General features: G+C 34.8%; 1 protein-coding gene across 1 annotated transcript in view; it reads right to left on the bottom strand.

Moving 5' to 3' along the window:
• The window catches only part of RIMS2 (regulating synaptic membrane exocytosis 2), a 286641-nt gene that overhangs the window by 98623 nt on the left and 165586 nt on the right, over positions 1-22432 (bottom strand). Inside the window, exons 19-24 of the mRNA XM_087962082.1 lie at positions 22255-22411; positions 15012-15125; positions 8968-9033; positions 6504-6611; positions 4149-4220; positions 2845-2907 (exon numbers count right to left, since the gene is read on the bottom strand). Of these exons, the coding sequence (XP_087818208.1) occupies positions 2845-2907; positions 4149-4220; positions 6504-6611; positions 8968-9033; positions 15012-15125; positions 22255-22411 (580 nt within the window). The remainder of the gene's footprint in view (positions 1-2844; positions 2908-4148; positions 4221-6503; positions 6612-8967; positions 9034-15011; positions 15126-22254; positions 22412-22432) is intronic.

Here is a 22432-nt window from a genome sequence, read left to right as displayed (position 1 = left end):
CAAACACTAAAATAAAGTAGGAAATTGCCATCTATATAATAACATGATTTACTTTGTCCAAAAATGTGTTTTTCGCCATTGTTAGTTTTTGCACAAAGTACATGCAGTTTTGGGTCTTGGTAAATAAATACAATTGGCTTTATTTATACCTTAGTACCAAAAAAAATGGAGGCAAAATGCGGACCATTTGAAGACAAGATGGATGTTTCAGCAAGTTTGTGGAAGTACAAAGCTTCTATTTAAAAAAAACTACATAAAACCTATTGATTCAATTTAATAGATCTGGGGGTTTGGGGGAGGAGTGCCCTTTGAGGTAGTTTGGACTCCTCGTGATTGCTTGGACTAGTCCCTGCAGTTATCTCAGCATGTTTCAAAAATATTTTCTAAGTACAGGTAGTCCTTGACTTACAATGGCAATTGGGACCATAATTTCCATTGTTAAACAATGTATCACTTAATGATGGCAATTCCTGCAGTCCTTGCAGCAATCATTAACCAAACCCCGTTATCATTAGGTGAGGCAACTTCCTGCCAGATTCCCACAACCAAAGTCAATAGGAAGCTAGCGAAAAGTTGCAAGTCCCAGATGAGCAGGCAGGCAAGTGGCTAATGCCAGGTGAAGCAGGAAGTGAGGAGAGTGTGTAGAGTGAGAGGAAGGGTCAAGGAGATACAAGAGTAATGAATCACAGGTCAGGTCAGGTCAGGTGCACAGGATTTCAGAGGTGTATGAGGAGCGCAGCACACGTTGGGAGGGGATGCAAAGGTTTGAGAGGTCTAGCACTGGTTGGGGAGGGTCCACGAGTGGCTGGCGCAATGCAAGCAAAGAAGAGGTCAGGGAGCATGTGTAGGTGGGTGAGATTAAGCCCAGCACTTTGCAGTCATTCTTCCTGGCTTCATCATTTACTTTCTGCATAAGCCAGCAAGGAAGGTTGCAAATGACAATCAGGCAATCACATGGAACAGCAAGTAGTTGTAAGTGAAAAACCAGTTGTCAAGCCCCCAGATCACAATCATATGACCATGGGAGGGGCGATGGTGATGGGGCAGCCTGAACCTGGAGGATGGGTTGTAACCACCATACATTCAGCGCTGTCCTAAGTTTGAATGGTTGTCGAAGAATGATCATAGGTGAAGTATTGTCTGTATTCAGAAGTGGTACAAGCACGCTGTATTCTATTCAATAAAGTACTCTGGTGTTTTAAACTATAGTTATGTAAGTTTTGAAGCACTTCTTCCAATACATTTTTATGTATTTTTTAAAGTTTTTCTTTCGTTCTTTCTATCCATAATAAATCAATGAAATAATTATGTTATTGGCATATGTCACCTAATTTTATGTACCCCTATTTGGGGTGTTTTCACTATCAGATGTATTGATAGGTGAGCTCTATTAACAAATACAAGGGTTGCAGATTAGATTTGGAGGTAAATAAATCTGTCCATGACAGAATTAACAAAATAACAGAGTTGGAAGGGATGTTAGACGTCTTCTAGTCCATGAAGTTGAGAAATGTTTGGAAGGTCTCTATTTACTTCACTTCCTGAAATCATACCAGAAATTGGGGGTTTTTTTCCTTCATTTTTTTTTAGATGGTAAGTTTGTCACCCGATCTTTTTTCCACTGTTTTAATCTAAGCCACTAAGATTCTTTTAGGCTCTTATAGAAGAATAAAAATGCCTAGCAAATCCCTTTCTCAAAACATGAAATATTTTTAATACTTCCACTGAAAAATCTATTAATCTCTATCAGTGGGTTTATAGCCTTCATGGAATTCCTTCTCAATAGATGAATCCATTCACTGATAATTTTAATATGACACCCTGATACTCAAATGCAATTAAAATAGTAACTAGACAGAGGTGATCAATCGTTTTGTAGCCAAGGCCTTAATTCTTTTTGTGTGTGTGTGTGTTTTCGTTTTAAATAAACTTTATTAAATGTTAAAAAAAATATACAAAACATTGCATTAAAAATGAAACCAAAAACAGAACATATACATTACAAATTACTTAGATGGTGCTTCTTATCAAACAATATTCTAATACTTATTTCATATATCTGGTTAATGCTTCTATTATAACCTCTTTATATTTTTCCTTCCTTATCTATTTACTCGCTGGTTTCTATTATTTATCCAATTATACCAATTTTCCCAGACTGTATAATATTTTGAGTCTTCCTTTTCTTTTAGTTTTAGGGTACGTTTGTCCATCTCAGCGCAATCGTAAACTTTTTGGATTATCAAGTTTTCTACTGGCATCTGATCATCCTTCCAGTATTGTACAAGGGCTATTGTACTGCTAGCCGCAGTAATTATATGTAAAATTAAATATTTTATTTCTTCTGCGTATTCATCTTTTATTATTCCCAATAAGAAAATTTCTGCCTTAAATTCTAATTGAATGTTCGTAATTTCTCTTATCCATATTCGTATTTTTGTCCAATACTTTTTACTCTTCAGGCAGCCTTAATTCATTTTGGATGGCCAGGAGTTTCTTTTTTTTCCAATGCCAATGTACTAATTAGATTAGTATATAATCTATAATATTATAGATTTCATTAGGTTCCTACCTTGAAATGGCAGGAAACTATGTAATTATTTTTCAGTAACCATAAGAGGAGAGGACGTCTAAGATTGCTAAAGGGAACCTGAGGGCTACATGCATCCCTTTGGATCTATAACTGAAGAATAACTGTATTTGTAAAAATATTATTAAAATCTAATGCTCATAGAATTGGGTCTTAAAGGGAAAGAAATAAAACATAAACTAAAATAATACTCTATTTAAATTCTAAATACAAATCCTATATTACAGAATCATAATACTTTACTCTTTACTCACCTGTGATTTTCAGCTGTACCATTGACTACATGATCTGCCCATGAACTTGCACCATTGTAATACCTTTGCAATGCAGTTAAAATAAAGACAAGTTATAAGTATGAAATTATTTTCCAAACAATTTTTCTCATGAGATGTATTTTTATCTCAGTAATCAGGCAAGAATCTCAAATGTTCTCCTTATATCCTTTTCACTACATCTTGAAATACATATGGAAAATCAAATCTTTTGAAAAAATTAAAGTATTTTATTCTTTAAAAGTATTACCTTTTGGTCAGGGAATTTAACTGTCTGATACGTAATTGTTTCAAATATAATATAATATTATAATAAAATTTAATAAATTTATTAATTGTAAGCCACTAGAGTCTCTTTGCAGAGTGTAAAATTTTGTAAGTAAATAAATAAATATGTCAGGTCTTGATAGAAATATTACATGACACGATATTTATTTGACACAGCATTTGGTCCAAAGAACACTCATTTTCTTTTCAGGTACAATCTGCACGGCCTAACAATCATCACAATCTTATTTTGCATCTGATTGTGAGTATACTATAGCTGGCACAAGAACTATATTATTTATAGTACCTGTTGCTGGAAATACAGTAAAGCCTTCCCATCAACAGAACAACTCTGAATACAAACCTCATATTTTGTCTAGGTAAATTTATTTATTAAACAAATTTGCCCAATAAATCTGATAGTGATAAGCACACTGTTATAAATAATAGCAGCAACAAGAATAGTGAAATTATAAAATTGCCAATATCTATATAAAAAGTAAACCATAGTGAAACTACTAGAACAGATATTAAATATATGACAGGTAGGCTTTATATAGCATCCTTAGCCATTTTTAAGACCACCAAATATAATGAATTATGTTAGTCTTAGAGATAAGCAAACAGTTCCACTTTAATCACCTTGAGTATTAAATAGATTGTTCAAGCTCATCAGAAGTGTCCCAATCTTATAGAAAGTATTCCACTCACAAAAAAGCATTTCAAGATCAGATACATTTGAAATAGTTACAAAATCATTGAAAAGTCAAAGCAGCCTGTTTTTAGCTCAATTTGGTTTTAATGCAAAACATTTTGCACACTTCTGATTAGCCTTAATCATCCTGAAAGTACATGTTCTTCTACCATATCTACAGTATATTAAACCAAATTAAGATTCACAACATCTACAAGCGGTCTGAAGTTGATAATCCCTACTCTATAAGCCCATGTCTACTACCTTCTTCAAAATTCTTAAATATATGTATTAATTATACATCTATCTATCTATAAGTAAATACCTTTCGAGAGCAGGGGAAATAAACGTGTCATCAACATATGTATTAGGCTCTCTTCCCTCCTTCCTACTCCTCCTGAACATAAAATAAACAGTAAAGATATTTTAGAATGGCCTTGCATACTTCTGCTGATGCATGATGTTGTCCAGCAAATATCAAGCTACTTTTAGCACAATACAAAGTAAAAATAACTTGTGTCCTGAAAACAGTTATTTTCCAAATAATTCCATATTCAGTCAAGACTCACGTTCCTGTGATGATCTTACATTCAACAACTATGTTAAGACATTCTCTACCTCAACTGACAAAAGAAATGATGGCAAGACTTTCATTCCATAAATTCAGTCATGTGAACTGGCCTATTACTGAAGTATGTGCAGAGTCAACATTATGTAGTGGAACATATCCAACATAGTGAAATCAGGACATGAGGTAAATATGAACACTTATCTCTGAATGTAGACTGGTGGTAGATTCACCAGGTCAAGCCAGAATCAGGACATGAGGTAAATATGAACACTTATCTCTGAATGTAGACTGGTGGTAGATTCACCAGGTCAAGCCAATTTTTGTAAACTTTTAAAGATTTGGGAAAATGAAATATTCATTCCCAACAATTCAAGTAATGTGTTCTTGTTCCAAGCCTCTCACTAAAATGTTTAGCTTAGTTCCTTTTTATGTTTAGCTATTAAGTCAGTCAACCTTGAGGAGCTATGAGAGAGGGTGGGATGAAGGCAACATTAAAATGCTACTGCACATAATATTCAATATTACTTATTAAAGATGTTATATTTCCCGCCCAAATTAAATAATACAATTGACCAAAACAGAATGTGTTATAGCACAAAGGGGAGTGTGCATACCTTTTTCAAAACATTCTGTGGCTTAAAAGTAGTATATAAAAAATATGAATATGGGAATGATGGATAATAGGTATAATACTAACCAACATGATGTTCTTTCAGCTGAGTGTTGTCTAAGTTACATTCTTACTTGTGGCCAAAAATGAGGCCATGATCATTTATAATTTAATGATTTTTAATTTAGATTTCAGAAATTACTCTATATGGAACTGCCCTTGAACAATATTCTGTAAGTTCAGCTAATGCAAATGTTCCAAGTAGACTTTTATCTGTGATGCCCTTTCAGGTGCAGAACAACTTAAATGCTTTGTTTCTGACTAGATCCAAGGTGCTTATTTAGTTGTATAAATCCATAAAAAAGTTACATCCAAGCTATCTAAAAGTTGACTTCTTCATTTCAACTTGTAGATAATTTCTGATCACACCAGAATTACAACAACCATCAGCTACGTAAATTATTTATTTATTATATGTATAATAAATTAGATTTCATTGTTTGTGTGTGAAAATACTACTGAAGCTTACATTAGATTTTTATTTCTTTTATCAAAATGGGGAGGAAACCATTACCCTGGGAAAGTTTGGGGCTGCAAATGAGAAATCAAAGGGCTGTAGAATATTCATTCCCATTCTATATCTACAGTATATTAAGTTTCAGTTGGCTTTCTGAAAGCCATCAGGATCAATGCTAGCTCTATCTTGTGAAGGATCATTCCAACAACAGATGCTACAACAGAAAAGGCAGTTCCCCAGATTCCATCAGATGACATGAAGTATGTCCATCCTAGAGCATGTGGGACAGGTAGATATCATTTGTGAGAAGCAGTCTCAGTAACAATATAATCCTGTTCCATGTAGGGCTTTATATATGATAACTATCATTTGTAATTGCACTCAGAAGCCAACAAGGAAGCCAATGCAGCTTGGAAATAAGGTTAGTTACATGAGCATGCACTGATGTGCCCATGATTTCCTGCACTGCAGCATTCTAAGCTTATTATAGCTTCTGTATGATCTTCAACTGCATCCCATGTAGCCATGTTGAACTAGTCCAGCTGGAAAATGACTAGGACATGAATGACAGAAATGAAGACCTGCTGATCCAGGAACAGGTACAACTTGCACACAATATGGTATTATCCTGGCTACAAGTGCCAGCTGGACTTGCAGACTGCAGACTGAGTGGGACAGTACAATCCCATTCAGAATCAAAGATAGAAATTATCTAGTTCCCAGATCAGAGGAATTCAAAACCCAAAATATTATTTTCGATATTGAATAGTAAATAGTGTGCCATGAATTCTACAAATATCACCCTCAAAAGTTTAAGTGCTTCAGATATTTGTATCAAATAGTATTTTCTCTTCACTTTTTGGAACTCATGTTCATTTAATTCCACACCTCTTTCAAAATAGCAGTGACAGCTTTTTACACATCAGTATATTATGCATTTATGCCTAATGTCATAACTAATGATACTTGGTATCTGTTATACCTCTCAAACTCATAGTAAGCACCCTCAGAATAGGTACGGCACATCCTATGCGATCGAAGTAATCTGATTGCATCTTCACAAAAGTTAGGATACAATGAATGCTCCTTGCTGCCAAAACATAAGCAATGAAACATGAAGCTAAATTAAGAAACAGAGAATACAGGCATGAAGGTATACATGAATGATAGAAGAAAATAAAAGGGTATGAAAAATGTATTCATTAATTCGTGTATTTTAATTTATAAACAGTGTGGATCAAAATAAGAGTTTAAGCATCAACACGTTTTGGACTGAACATTTAAAAAGGACAGTATATTTGAGCACTTCTGAATTTTATGTGAAGTAGCCTAAGAGACAGCTACAAGAAACTTTATTGATTATCCAATGAAATTTGTATGAGGAAAGTAAAGTTTCCTTCAAATATAATTAATATGCAATCAATAGGGCAAAAAACCCAGCCAACGACATAAATGGCTCTTCAATAGCATCATTAAGGTAATTCTGATACAACATTTCCCAATCATACAAGAGTTGCTTTCCTGTAATAAGGAAACATATATCTTCAGCTAAAATTCATTACTCCCAGACATATTCTATATTATTAATGCTAGAAACTGGTAGGAAGAAAGAAATGTTTGGCTGAAATCTGAATGGTTTCTCCCTTAATTAGCAGCCAAAGTATAGGAGAACCCCTTGTTAAGACAAGATCTCCAAACTTTGGGGCACAATTTTAAGTTTGTGAAATTATTATAGCTATCATAATATAACTATCTAGTTCAGGTATTGGCAATATTTTTATGCAGTGATATGGGATCTCATATAATGATACAGACTGCAAAAAATTAAACAAACTCTGACGAGATTTGGTCATCCTTAATTCCTGACATTTTATGTATTTATACAAAATTCTTGGTGATCTCAAATGACAACCCCAATCTCTTATGATTTAAAAATCTGGCAAGTGTTAGGCTATTTTTTAAAATAACATTTGATTGCATTAAATTACAGATACTGTAAATATACAATCATCCAGCTTTGGCAAATGGGAAAAACAGTACTCTTACGAGCATAAATTCAAATTTTAGTATGCTGTATTCAAAATTAATACAGCATACTAAACCTTATATTTGCCCCATATAAAAACAAACTTTCTTTTTAAAGACATTAGCGAGTTCTTTCTGTATTCAGATCCTATTTTATTAAATATCATGCAACTGAAAAGGCATTGATAAGCACACCTAAGACTGCTGATAAGAGATGGATGGATGGATGGATGGATGGATGGATGGATGGATAGATAGATAGATAGATAGATAGATAGATAGATAGACAGACAGACAGACAGACAGACAGACAGACAGACAGACAGACAGCAGATCAGCATTATTGTCATGATACAGTTGGGGCTGCAAGGGACAGGATTCCTTAAAGCAGGGGTCTTCAAACTTAACAGATTTAAGACTTGTAGACTTCAACTCCCAGAATTCTTCCTCCAGTCATGTTAGCTCAGGAATTCTGGGAGTTGAAGTCCACAAGTCTTCAACTTGCCAAGTTTGAAGACCCTTGCCTTAAAGATACCTAGTGAGTTCCTAGTGATAAATGGGGTAAGAATTCTTAAAGATACCTAGTTATACCTAGTGATAAATGAGGTAAGAATCCTCTGGAATACAACCAACACCTTCAGGTAATATACAGCAGGGGTCCCCAACCACTGGTCCGCGGACCGGTACCGGTCCGTGGAACAAATCCTACCGGGCCGCTGGCTTGCTGGGCGCCGCCATCTTGTTTTGATGAAAAAGTGCTTCCGGTGAGCTTTTCCGGGTAGAAAGCTCACCGGAAGCACTTTTCATCAAAACAAGATAGCGGCATGCGCTTCGATGAGCTTTTCGGGTAGAAAGCCATTTCTACCGGAAAAGCTCACTGAAGCGCTGGAGGCCGCCACCTTGTTTTGATGAAAAGTGCTTCCGGTGAGCTCACGGAAGCACTTTCATCAAAACAAGATGGCGGCACCCAGCTGATGCTGATACCGGGCAGCGGCATAAAAAAGGTTGGGGACCACTGATATACAGCATCCACTTCAATTCTTCAACTTTGTATAACAATTTTTATCTGTGAGCAGTGGTAGGATTACAAATATCACCTTGGTATTGTGGATGATAATGTGGAATAATGTTTACAATAGTATGAGTGAAAAAGTTATAGCAATATTGAGCTGAATCTAACATATGGAAATTCATAGACAAAGCATGATAACTGTTCAAGAACAGGGCAAAAAGTGTTGTTGCATAGCATGCTCTCAATTGATTAGACAGAAAATGAATGTAAGGTAGTACTTTTTAAAAAATCAAGTATTTATATTTGCAAAATATTTTTTATTAAGCCATTCAGTGACTTAACAAGTATGAAGAAGAAATAGAAGTCAAAGCATGCATTTATACACAGTCACACACAGGAAAGCAGATACCTGGCATCTCTATGATGGTAGTCAATGGATTGAGTGTGATGGGACCAAGGCAGAGTGAGATAATGACTGAAAGCATAGCAGAAACAAAAATAAAATTGTAAGACAATAAAATTAAGATAGAGTAACATATATAGATATATATCATAAAATAGGTCTAAGCACACAAGCACAAAGGTGTAATTTTTATACAGGAAAAAAAACTTCATAAAAGATACATTAATGTGCTTCTCCTGATGCAATACTACTATAAGCAATTAATTCCGTCCCACCACACACCTGAAATGTGGATGTTGTGCAACTCAATTCAAGGTACTATTGCTTTGATTAATCAAGGTGGCTGCCCCATAACTATCATATTTAGAAAAAACTTAAGCAATAGGTGCAAGATATTTACAGATATTTAGGAATATTCCAGAATAAATTCACAGAACTATCTTGGCATGTCTGACGTTGAGGATATTATATTGTGATTTCACCATAAGTGTGATTAATCAAAAAGCTCATAAAAGATGGAAGCTGTCTTTTCCTAAAATTCAACTGTTTAAAAGAAAAAAACATTGTGAGAAGAAAGAGGGCATGGAGAAGAAAGAAAGCACAAAGACTTACTTGCTAAAAATAGAATCATTAGATTCTGTCTCATAAGCCATAAAGGGATAGGTAGTCTTTGACTTATGACCATAATTGAGTTCAAAATTTCTGTTGTTAAGTGAAACATTTGTTTGGTGAGTTTTATTCCAGAAAAAGAACTCAGAAAAACTCTGTCCACTCTCTCTTAGCGTTTACATAGTGCAACTATGATGTTTTTCACATTATAAGTGTCCTGAAGCCAACTGAAAGAAATTTGATAGATCCCTAGAGTGATTCCCAGCATTTCTGGCATAGTACCATCTTTATATGAATCCTCCCATTGTTGGCTCATACAGTATGCTGTCTGGGCTAGCTGCTAAATGGACTACTCTGCTGTTTCAGGGGACAATTCACTGAATAATTTTTACCAATTCATCATAAAATTGGAAACAAGGTTGAAGATCTTATCATACCACTCACAAACAATTAGCATGTCAAGAAGCAACACCAGGGATGCACTCAGTAGCAGGATACATGAAGATTGTCCGCTTTTGGCTCAACATTTGAACTGGAATAAGGCTTTTTTGATAGAACAGTCCCAGAAAATTTTAGTGAATCAAAATACAGGTGATTCTCCTGTGATAACCACTCCTCCAGTGATCATTCAAACTTACAGTGGTGCTGAACAAAAGGTACTTGTGTCTGCTTCTCACACATACAATGGTTGCAGCATCCCTGCAGTCATGTGATCATGATCCAGGCGCTGTTATTGGCTCTCAACTATGATACTGCAGTATTCTGAGATCATATGATTGCCATTTGGAACCTTTTTTTTTCCAGCTTCCCAAAGCAATGTCAATGGGGAAGTTGGCAGGAAGTTGCAAACACGACATATGACATTGCACTTAACAGCATGGAGTTTACTTAATGACAGCAACTGGATGTGCTGGAATTTTCACCACTGAATGATATAGTCATATGACATTGCATTTTGCAATTACATTGTTTAGTGACCGAAATTCTAATCCCAATTACCATAATTAATTGATGACTACCTGTATAGGATAAAGTGGTCAAACTTGAATGCCCATTGCATTTGGTAAGCTGCTAGAGCAAAAAGGTGCTGCAGTCTTCCAGAAACCATGAGAGTCAATATTTGTAATCCCAGGGGAAAACTTTAACTCCTTTGGAGAAAGCCTTAGAAATTGGGGAAGCCTGACTGTATCTTACCCCTTAAAAAAGCCTATCATAGATAAGCATCCCTATACTTAAATTGTAGAGACCAGGGTGATCTGACTTTCACATGGGCCACAAGCTGTCTTAGATAACAGGTTCCATTAGAAACCCATCTAGTCTAAGTATGTGCCCGTACAAAAATGTGTTTTTCTAAAAAACAAAATTGTTAATTTAAATAGATTAACTACACGCATGCGCAGGGGCATGAGGGCGCCACGTGCTTTGCCTTCTGGGTGATAGCATGTGAGCACGAGTGCACAAGCGCGAGTGCAATTATCAGCACGGGAGCCCAAAAAGTTTAGCCACCACTGGTCTATGCCTAAGCAGAGTTGACTGCTTTAATGAATAACAGAGATCTTGGTCTCTTACTGAAGCAGGTTCTAAAGTACTTTTCCCAAATCATTTTCAAAGCAACCACGGCATTATTACATCTATCATTATTTTTAATTAAATCACATTTATATGTCAATAAAATACCTTGTTTTTGTTATGGTATTGCAGTACTCCTAATAAATTTACAGTACTGTTTAAATATTTTAATATACTGCATGGTTTACAATATTAAATCAGGATTAAGATCTAAAGCTGCATTCTTACTATGCCACAAATATTTCTGAGTGATTTGGACTCAGTTACTGTCTCTAGCCTAAACTCTCTTTTCAGGTTGCTATTACCAGTAAGAAAATAGTGAGAGAAATCAAGTACCCTGAATTCCATGGAGACAGAGGGGGAAGGGATGATATGGATTGGCCCTGTTTATATTTCCCCTAATGTTTTGCAGTAACAAATAACCATAGATTTACTACATTTTTCAAAATAGATTTGTGCACAAACATTATTTTTCAGCTTGTAGTACCACAACCTCCTAAATCATAAATGAATTTATATAAATCCCTCTTCCAAATATTTCTATGGGCAAGAAATAATTCAAATTTATTTCTAAGTTACAAAGGTTTTCTAACTTTGTCACAGCGCAACTGCTTGCATAAGAATAAAAAACAATGCCCTGAGTGATTTTTGACAGTTTTATCAGTTTCCCCGTGCAAGTTTAATCAGGTCTTTAAAAATGTTGAATTCTCAAGTTGCTTATGACCCTGAGAGATCTCAACTCAATATGAACACTTCGGATAAACAATAACAGAATAACAGTTTATCCATAACAGAATGTACTATACCCCTTGACCTTAATTTTTTTTAAAGAAAGATTAAATTTATTTAATTGGCTCAGTGCTTTAGGATTCATAAAATTATTATACAATAATTATGTTCATAAAACATGGGTGTGTGTACTTGGTATTCTTTATTTTTAATTTTATTAATTTTAAACTAGCCCCAATAAGATTTCAGATCTATTTTTTTAAAATCATGTGTCATATTGAACAGAAGAAAAAGGGTATATATTTTGGGGGACAAATGGAAAGGAACTGGGGGAAAAAAAACCTTGGAACATGTTATGTAGTACAACAATGTTGGTTCAGCAGTTATTGCATTAAAAGGAGTTCATTGTCACAGACAAGATCTAGGAGCCAAAGTCAAAATCCCAGGTATAATAAATTATATTCCAATGAAATAATAATTTTTATTTAAAATTGTTTTCATTTAAGAATTGCTTCTGATCCTGACAAAAATTCAATTCACCATTATATAGACAACCCAAGGCAGCACCACTAAAATAGCAATAACAATAAATGCATATGCCGCTTCACAGCCCGCTCTAAGCAATTTTACAGAGCCAGCATATTGTCCCCAACAATCTGGGTCCTAATTTTACCAACCTCAGCAGGATGGAAGGCTGCGTCAACCTTGAGCCTGATGAAAATTGAACTGCTGGCAGTCAGCAGAATTAGCCTGCAAAACTGTATTCTAACCACTGCGCCGCCACAGCTCAGGGAAGCTCAGCTTCCTCCCCTTCCAGTATACCATATAATAGGGAGAAAAATGCTCAAAATCTGAAATGTAGCCCACTTGCTGGAATTCTTGAATTAGTGTTTGTTTATCTTACTAAATCTTGCTAAAGAAAGCTATGAATTCATGCTTGGGAAAAATTGCTTTTCACACCCATTTTCTGGGAAGAATGAGCCTAAGATTAGCACTTAGTTCAAGAATGGTAAACTAAGAGAAGGACTAAATGACATATTTTTGTACTGGAAAGATATGTAAACTACTGGACTGGGACAGAACTGGCGCTGGAATTTGTGCTACTTGTTAAATAACAATCTGTAGTCAAGGATAAGTAACAAAGTGCCCATATTTGCTAATGACAATTAGTAATGTTAACAATTGTTCAAGAAAGTAAAATAATAATAGCTCTAAGTGCTATTAAAATCACAAATAAAGTAATAAAGTACAATATGAGCATATTGGGACAAACAAATCTGAGCTGGCAATGGCTGTTTTAAAAAAAATGGATCATGGACTTATTGTGGTTAGTTCAATGAAAATGTTAAGCAATGTGTGACAGCTATAAAAGATCAAATTAATTTTTAGAAGGGAATTATTAGGACAATTCATTTGGATGACATTAGGAATGAAGTACCCAATACAGTAATGTTGTTATATGAATCTATTGTACTTAAGAAATGGTACCACATCTGAAAATATTGTAAAGCTAAGGAAAAGCATGAAAACAAAGGTATGACAATGGAGATGTATAAAATAATTTATGGTGTGGACCAAACAAGGACAAAGTTAGTGCCTAGTTAGAACCCATGCTCATGCATGGAAACTAATCCAGGGACCATTCAGGACTGACAAACAAAAAATACTTTACACAAAACTTGTAAATCATGACATTCACTGTCTTTTGCAGTGAATGCCTTCTGGGAGCCATCTTTTTCAGGTTTTAAAAGGAAATACAAATTCACAAAAGCCTGAGCTACCTACATATAGCTACTAGTTTATGCAATTACTATCTTCACAATCCACAATCCACAATCTTGTACTTTAAATACAAGATGTTATTGACCAACAGTAGAACAAAGCCATTGCTTTTCTATCTATGGTTATGAGTTCCAGAATGCCTTTGGTAGACCACTATATAAAATAGCATACTAGAATACATGAAGACATTTGATCCAGCTAGGTTCTTTTTTCGTTTTTATCCTTTATATAACACACTCTTCATTACCAGCATGAAAACAAAAGCAGAAAAATCATTAGCATCCTAGAAAGGCCTAGAAAGGTGTTTTCATGCCTTACTAAAATGTTGGAATCTGCTGGCACCTTAACATGTGCCAGCAGGTCTGGATCGACTTATCCAGTGAGTGGGCAAAACATACACAAAAGAAGCAGTGGTGGATCTTAAATCAACATTCTGGATACTGTGCCTTACTTAAGAACACAGGACTTGGCTGGGATACTGGCAGAGCATTGATATCTCAAGAATCCTGGACCAGGAGTGTGAATATATGCATGAAGGAACACAAACAGGAAATCCACCTGATTCTGATTAAGGTCATCTGATTTCCTCCCTTTCCCCATCTAAACCACAAAAGCTTACAGCTTTTCAGCTGTAAGGAATGCACATTTTGTCATAGGCATGGAAGGAAAAATTAGCAAGATTGATTCTGGTCTCATCTCTAATTCAAATATTCAGATCAAACGAAGGAAAAATAATTAAAATAAATACATTTATATGTATGTATAAGAGAAGAAATATTATATTTAACAGAAATCCTCAAAAGACCCTTTTGCACTAAGTCCAATCTATGAGATGAATATACAGTTGTACTATATATGTTTTATGTCCAGAGATAAATGCTGCCTAAAAGATACAGGATAAGTATATATTGTTTAAAATCTATTTATGCATAGGCAATTGATGCTAAAATCAAGTATGGAACATACCAGGAAGCTTTGCAATTATTTGATATATAAATATTAAATTATTATATTGGTAAATTATTATATCTTCCTATTTTTGAAGGCCTTAACAGACTAATTATTATTTACTTTAAATGAATTATTATTCAAAATCAAATTAATAGTCAAAATAAAATAAAAACCTCATAGAATAAAACCCTAAATTAAATTAAAAGATACTTGCTGCCTCCTAGTTTTTCTGATAGGAAAAGTGCATAGTATGAATACATAATATACAACACAATGCCTGTAACAAAATAATAATTTCAAAAACAGGAACAGATCATTTTTTTCTACCCTAATTTTGTAAACCAGAGAGCTAAAATCAATGTCTGTGGACTCTTTTTCCATTATTTACTCTGTTACTTCAGAATATCTACCTCTCTCTGTCTGGACAGTTGTGGTCATCCATTATTCGATGTCTATCCATTCGATTCATGGTATTATAATGTGCAGGAGTAGATCGGGTCCCTCGAGATCCACGTTCCACATTCCTTGAAGAAATAAAACCATCAATGTTATAGAGGGGGAAATAAGCAGATCCCTTTGCTAATAATACTTGACATTTCCCGCATTGGCCGAGAGCTCAAAAACAGAGACAGCTCTGTGGCCCCATGCTTCTGCAGGGTCATTTGCAAAAATGAATCAAGCAAACGTAAATTCATTTACACTATAAATTCACTCGCCAAAACCAACACCAACCATAAGAACCTCCGTTGTCGCCCTGACCTAACCATATAGCAATGTGCCAGCTCCCGTGTACTCCGCACTGAACTCAAAAAACGTCTAGACAATGGAGAGAAGGACCTATACATTGACTACCATGCTGACTGTATCAAGTCACACAACCCGCAAATCAGCTTTAACCTTCAACCACAACCCTACCTCAACCAATCCACCATCACCCAAGACTAGGCATGCACGCCCCTAACTACCTCAATTCCAACTACTGCTGGCCTTAAATGCAAGCTACTCAATGCAAGAAGCCTTGCAAATAAAATACCTGAATTTCTCCTCTTACTAAATATGGCTAAATTCGACATCATATTTGTCTGTGAAACATGGCTCAACGCATCTCTCCCTGACTCCATTACCACAGTAACAGACTATCATGTTTACCAATCAGATAGTGAAATTCGTAGAAGAGGTGGTGTTGCTATCTTCTATAAAAAGTCCTTACATCTAAAAAACATGCAAGTTACCCAGGAGCTTGCCCTTCCTGAGACCATCATCTGTGAACTATCCTTAAATATCACATTTCAATTCTTACTATGTTACAAAGCACCTGATTATGACATCGAACATGTAAACAAGCTAAATACACTATTAACATGGGCAGCATTCTGCCCACACGCTTTTATCTTTCTTGGTGACTTCAATCTACCTCATATTGACTGGACCCTAAATGAATGTACAACTGAACCCATACATGCAACCTTCTACAATGCTGTTACAAATCTGGGACTGGAACAACTAGTAACCAACAACCCTAGACTAAACAACTGCCTCAATCTCATCTTCTGCAATAGTTTGAATTTAATTTACGGAATACAAACTAAAGAACCCTTTTCCAGCAGTGACCACAATATGATTGACTTTTGTCTCAACATACACCCACACAAAAATCATCACAATGACGTAATCCCCAATTATAACTTCAAAAAAGGCAACTATGATCTTATAGACAACGATCTCTCATCCCTTGATTGGCAATCTCTATTCACTGGATGCAATACTGTTGAAGACCATTACAACATATTTTTACTTGAAGTCAAAAGAGTGATCAAACTATATGTACCAACAACAACCCCCCCCCCCCAAAAAAACAGATTACCCATAACAATAAGGATACTTTAATCCAAAAAGAGATCACTCTGGCGGAAAAACAAATCTGGTAACGTTGCCAATTTGAAAAGCCGATACAAAAATTTATGCCACCAGATAAAGACTGAATGCACCAATTATCACATTAAACAAGAGGAAAACCTTCTATGCACCAATTCCACCCACGCTTTTTACAATTTTGTAAACAACAAACTAAAAGACTCAAGGTCCATCCCACCCTTGATAGGACCTAATGGTAAAGACTGCAACGACGACACCATTAAAGCCAACATCTTTAACACATTCTTCGGCTCAGTATTTGTAAACAGCAATGGATCATGCCCAGTATTTCCTAGCCGAACCACAGACAACTACAATGATCTAAACATATCGATTTTATAGAAGATAGTGTTGAAAAAGCACTACGCAATCTAAAACCATCTCTATCTATTGGACCGGATGGAATATGTGCCTACTTCTTAAAAAAGCTATCCACTGCCATAGCCGAACCTCTAATCATAATCTTTGAAAAATCTTTCAGGACCAGCTCCTTGCTTAACCTATGGTCACAAGCCATCCCCATCTTCAAAAAGGGAGACCCCAGCCTAGTTGAAAATTACAGACCAATCTCCTTAGGCTGCGTCACCTGTAAAGTCATGGAATCAATTATTAACCAATCCATTATCCTCCACTTAGAGACAAACAACCTACTCTCCAATAAACAATTTGGTTTCAGAAAAAAACTATCCTGTAATCTGCAACTCTTACACTGCAAAAACATATGGACTACACAACTCGATCAAGGCAAAACAATAGACGCAATCTACATAGACTTCTGTAAAGCCTTTGATTCAGTGGTACACGACAAACTACTCCTAAAACTAAAATCTTATGGTATCTCTGGACAACTGCATAACTGGATAGAAGCATTCCTGTCAAACAGACAACAAATGGTCAAAATTGGGAGTGTCCTATCAAATTCTGTACCTGTCAATAGTGGTGTCCCCCAAGGCAGTGTTCTAGGACCAACTCTCTTCATACTCTACATAAATGACCTCTGTGATCATATTAAGAGCAACTGCGTGCTTTTCGCTGATGATGTAAAGCTGTTCAATACCACAGACAATACTGCTACCCTTCAAAAAGATCTTGACTATGTATCAGAATGGTCAAACAAATGGCAACTTCAAATCTCAACAAATAAATGCTCTGTCTTACATATTGGCAAAAAAAAAATCAGAAAATAAAATACAGGCTGAATAGTCAAGATCTTGTTGATGATCCAAGCTCTGTAAAGGACCTTGGAATACTCATCTCTAATGATCTAAGTGCTAGAGCCCACTGTAACTACATAGCCAACATTAGGTTAACAACATTAGGTTGTTAACCTAATCCTACGTAGCTTTTTCTCTGGTAATATCACACTACTAACTAGAGCATACAAAACATTTGCTAGACCAATATTCAAATACAGCTCATCAGTCTGCAACCCACATTACTTATCTGATATTAACACAGTTGAGAAAGTCCAGAAATATTTCACAAGAAAAGTTCTCCACTCCTCTACTCGTTGTAGAATACCTTATGCCACCAGACTTGAAATTCTAGACCTAGAAATCCTTGAATAACGCCGTCTTCGGTCTGATCTAAGTATGGTATATAAAATCATACATTGCAAAGTCCTACCTGTCAATGAATACTTCAGCTTCAACCATAACAACACAAGAGCACACAATAGATACAAACTCAAGGTTAACCGCAGCAAACTTGATTGCAGGAAATACGACTTCAGCAACAGAGTGGTCAATGTCTGGAATACTCTACCTGACTCTGTGGTTTCTTCCCCAAATCCCAACAACTTTAACCTTAGACTGTCTACTATTGACTTCACCCCTTTCCTAAGAGGTCTGTAGGGGGCATGTATAAGCGCACCAATGTGCCTACCATCCCTGTCCTATTGTTTCTTTTATTTTTCTTATATGTACCCATTTCATGTGTTCATAACTATGTATATACTTATACCTATTATCTTGTAAGCGATTGACAAATCAAACAAATAAAATAAATAAATAAATAAATAAATGTCTAAAATGATATTTAGAAATCAAATGTAGGCTGTCTTCTTCAACCTCACAGTTGGTTTTTTTGTCATTAATACATGCTGGTTATTTAAATTCTGGCCTCTGATGCAGCATTTTGAAAACGCTTTAGCATCCTATAAATCCTATAAATCTTTGCAATCAAATAATTGTAAAACAGAAACTCGGTTGCCTTTTAATTGATGAGAGAAATTTGAAAAAATTAAACCAGGTTCTAATGCCTCCAATAGGTGGGGAAATTGTTTCCTGAATATTTAGATTTGCTTTTGCCATAGCCTAAAATCATTGTGCTGTTACATACAATTATATTGCCCAATAACTGATCAATCTTATCTTATTTGGAAATAAAATGAAATTCCAAACAATCTATCCACTATAGAGTAAGCTTGTAATTTGAAATTATTCATGCAAAATAACTAGTACTTATTGAAACAATTAAATGGGTATCTTGATTAATTTTATTGGTAATTCACATTAGTTCTAATACAGTTCTAAACTCTAGTTAAGGCAGAAAAGAGAATTCACTCTATAACCAGAGAAGCGTAAAAGGCAATGAGGATTAACTCTCTAATTAATAAAGGTACCAGAGGCACAAATGCATCAATCTTTATTTGCTAATATATTGAATATTATAAAATATCATTTAAGTATTTTTCTCCGTGTTTTTTTTTAAACAATACTTAACTCTTGGCATGATGAACACTTCTTTAGAAAATTTGGCAATTGATATTTAAAAGGAACTTTTAAACTTTTCAAACAAGTATATAATTTTAATAAACAGTTGAAACTTCCACACACAATAGGAAGAGATTTTTTTCACAGATGTTATAGGAGGCCTATATTAACTTTATGGTAGGACCTCTTCTGACTAGTACAATTGATATTTTTAATTTTGTTGTCAATTGAGGGGAAAAAACTTAAATGTTAAATTTTTATCAGTTGAAAATATTTCCTGTTTTTCCAGGGATGCTTATCTTTGTTACTATATTTTCTTGAATGGCAACAGGTTCTTCGAGGATGGGAGAGAGAGAGAGAGAGAGAGAGAGATCAGCCAAAACAATCTAGGACAGTTACAATCATTCATAACTTTTTGGATTTCTCCACTGCTTTTTGTTACCACAAGGATAGGAAAAAAGTCTAAAGAAAATGTTTGTAATTTTATGACTATGGTAGTGGAGACTTAAAATATGTGTTAATTGTCCCTTAAGGAGGCATTGGAGGAAAGATAATACTCTGTTATTAAACATTAGGGCAGAGGAACAAATGTCATGGTAGTATCTCTTCCCTATGACTTCCTCCTCCCATCTTTAATAAAATGGTTCAAGTTCAGGGATGTCAAACAGCCTTGGCCAGACATTTTTGAGCACAGGTGTCTTTGACAACACAAACAAATGAACACACACACACATAACCTGCTTTTCCTCTTTACAAACATATAAACAACTTCTAACCAATCTTACACCAACTGAACCTCAGCAAAATGGCTGCATCATGTCTTCTCAGGCATATAGTATCCAGGGCACAACTATGTTGAAAAAAATTACATCAGAACCAATATCTATAATGGCTTCACTTAATATTTTTTGTAAGTTAATTCCACACACTATATAGTTAGAAGAGCCTGTTTACTGTTGTTTAGAAGATATGAAAATAACCAGTTTTGGGGCTTTCATCTACAGTAGAACCTCTGGTCACGAATGCTTCTGACCACGACCAAATCGGGTTAATTTATTTATTTATTTTATTTATTTATTTTATTTGTCAATCGCTTACAAGATAATAGGTAAGTATAAACATGAGTAAGAATACCGGAAATAGACACAAATAAATGGAAACAATAGACTGGGACGGTAGGCACAATGGTGCACTTATGCACGCCCTCTACAGACCTTTTAGGAATGGGATGAGGTCAAAAATGGTTAGTTTGAGGTTAAAGGAGTGGGGGTTAGAGGATGTAACAACAGAGTCAGGTAGTGCATTCCAGGCATTGACCACTCTGTTGCTGAAGTCGTACTTTCTGCAATTGAATCTGAAGCAGTTTACATTGAGTTTGTATCTGTTGTGTGCTCTTGTATTGTTGTGGTTGAAGCTGAAGTAGTCATTGACTGGTAGGACATCGTAGCAGATAATTTTGTGTGCTACGCTTAAGTCTAATCATAGGCAGCGTAGTTCAGGGTTGTCCAAGCCCAAAATTTCAAGCCTGGTGATATAGGGTATTCTGTTGCAAGCAGAGGAGTGTAGTACTCTTCTCATGAAATATTTCTGGACTTGCTCGGTTCCGACCAAAAAATTCAAAAAAAAATTCCCGCAATCAATTTCCCCTTCTGTGCCATTTTTTTTAAAGTGCCAAATTTCCAAAATTAGATTCAGGTTATGACCAAAGTTATAGAACAAATTATGGTTGTGACCAGAGATTGTACTGTACCTGCCAAAAACTGAAAGAGACAGGGCTTTCTCTCTCATGAACATATATGTATAGACACAAATTTACAATTAGTTAGCAGTTTTGTGTGGATTTTAACCTTAAGTTGTTATTGATCAACCTTGAATAAAATAATGAATACAAATAGTACATGAATAAAGTAGTCTAATCATTTTCTTGAGATAATATTTTCTGATGTTAACATGGCCATTATATGCTCTTACTAATTATACATTTCACGTTGTGCATATAAACTTAATAAGTCTCATTAAAATATTACTACACCACTGACTAATTATTAATGTGAGTCTGACTATTTTGTTACCAAGAGAAAATGATTGCCTATAATATATATAGATCAAAATATGTGAGGACCTCAATAAAAAATATTTTCTGGCTTTTGTATTTATTTACTGGAAACCTTTTACTATAATCAATATCTTCCATTTTAAAAAGGCAGAACAGATCTTACAGAACAAGAGTACTATGTAGAGACTGCACTGGAGTATGAAAACACAGATATTCCAGCATGAAAGTCTATTAAAAATAAATAAAATAATCTCCCAACAAAAAATGGTAAGCAGAAGAAAAAATGATTATTTAAAATAATAATAATTACTATCAATACCACAGTTCTAACAACACCATTGTATACTTTTCTCACTTCAGTGTTTCTTGTCTGTGTGCAGAAAACTTTCTTGCACACTTACAGCTTTCCATATAAGACAGAATTTTAAAAAGTAGAATATCATACTACATTCAAATGGGAGATTAATAGTTATTGGACATAAGATTCATCTGAATTGTGATAGAAGATACTAATATAAAAAGTATTTTAGTCATTCTTTGTTATAACAATCTTTGTATGTAAATATTCATTACCTAATTTCTTTATATTATATAAATTCATCAATGAATAATTAACAAATGCTATATATTACTATTATATATCATTTATTTTATGGATACTTTTACTGTTTTTTGCTTTATAATTTTACAGTTGTTTGTTTTATAATTTAAGAATTGTAAGTGGCCCAGGGCCACTTGGTTGAATTGGGTGACTATAGAAATTGAATAAATGGCTAAATAAATAAACACTGACAAGTATGAATAAGTTAATAAAATAGATCATTATAAACAAAGTATTTCTTTTAAGTAAACAATTAGTCTAATTTTTGCTCTCGTTCATTTTTGTTTATTTTTATAAAGTCATGTTTGATCACGGTATGTTTTATATTGAACCCCAGCCTTCCCCTAGAAGTTTTAACTAAAATTTACCTTTGTAATGGAGGAACACTGGGAGACCAGGATCTAGTTCTTCCTATACTGTCACCACGGTGAGGAGAGCCTGATCGAGAGCAATGATTGGATGACATCACTTGTTCTGGCACTGATAATGTTGAACTTTGAAGATCTCTTCCATTATGTCTGTAATCTACAAAAAAAAAAAAAAAAG

The sequence above is a fragment of the Notechis scutatus genome, chromosome 3 (assembly GCF_049901735.1).
Source record: "Notechis scutatus isolate UNSWTSFEM ecotype Mainland chromosome 3, rNotScu1.2, whole genome shotgun sequence".
In the NCBI taxonomy this organism is placed as follows: domain Eukaryota; kingdom Metazoa; phylum Chordata; class Lepidosauria; order Squamata; family Elapidae; genus Notechis; species Notechis scutatus.
This window is presented reverse-complemented; position numbering and strand designations above follow the sequence as displayed.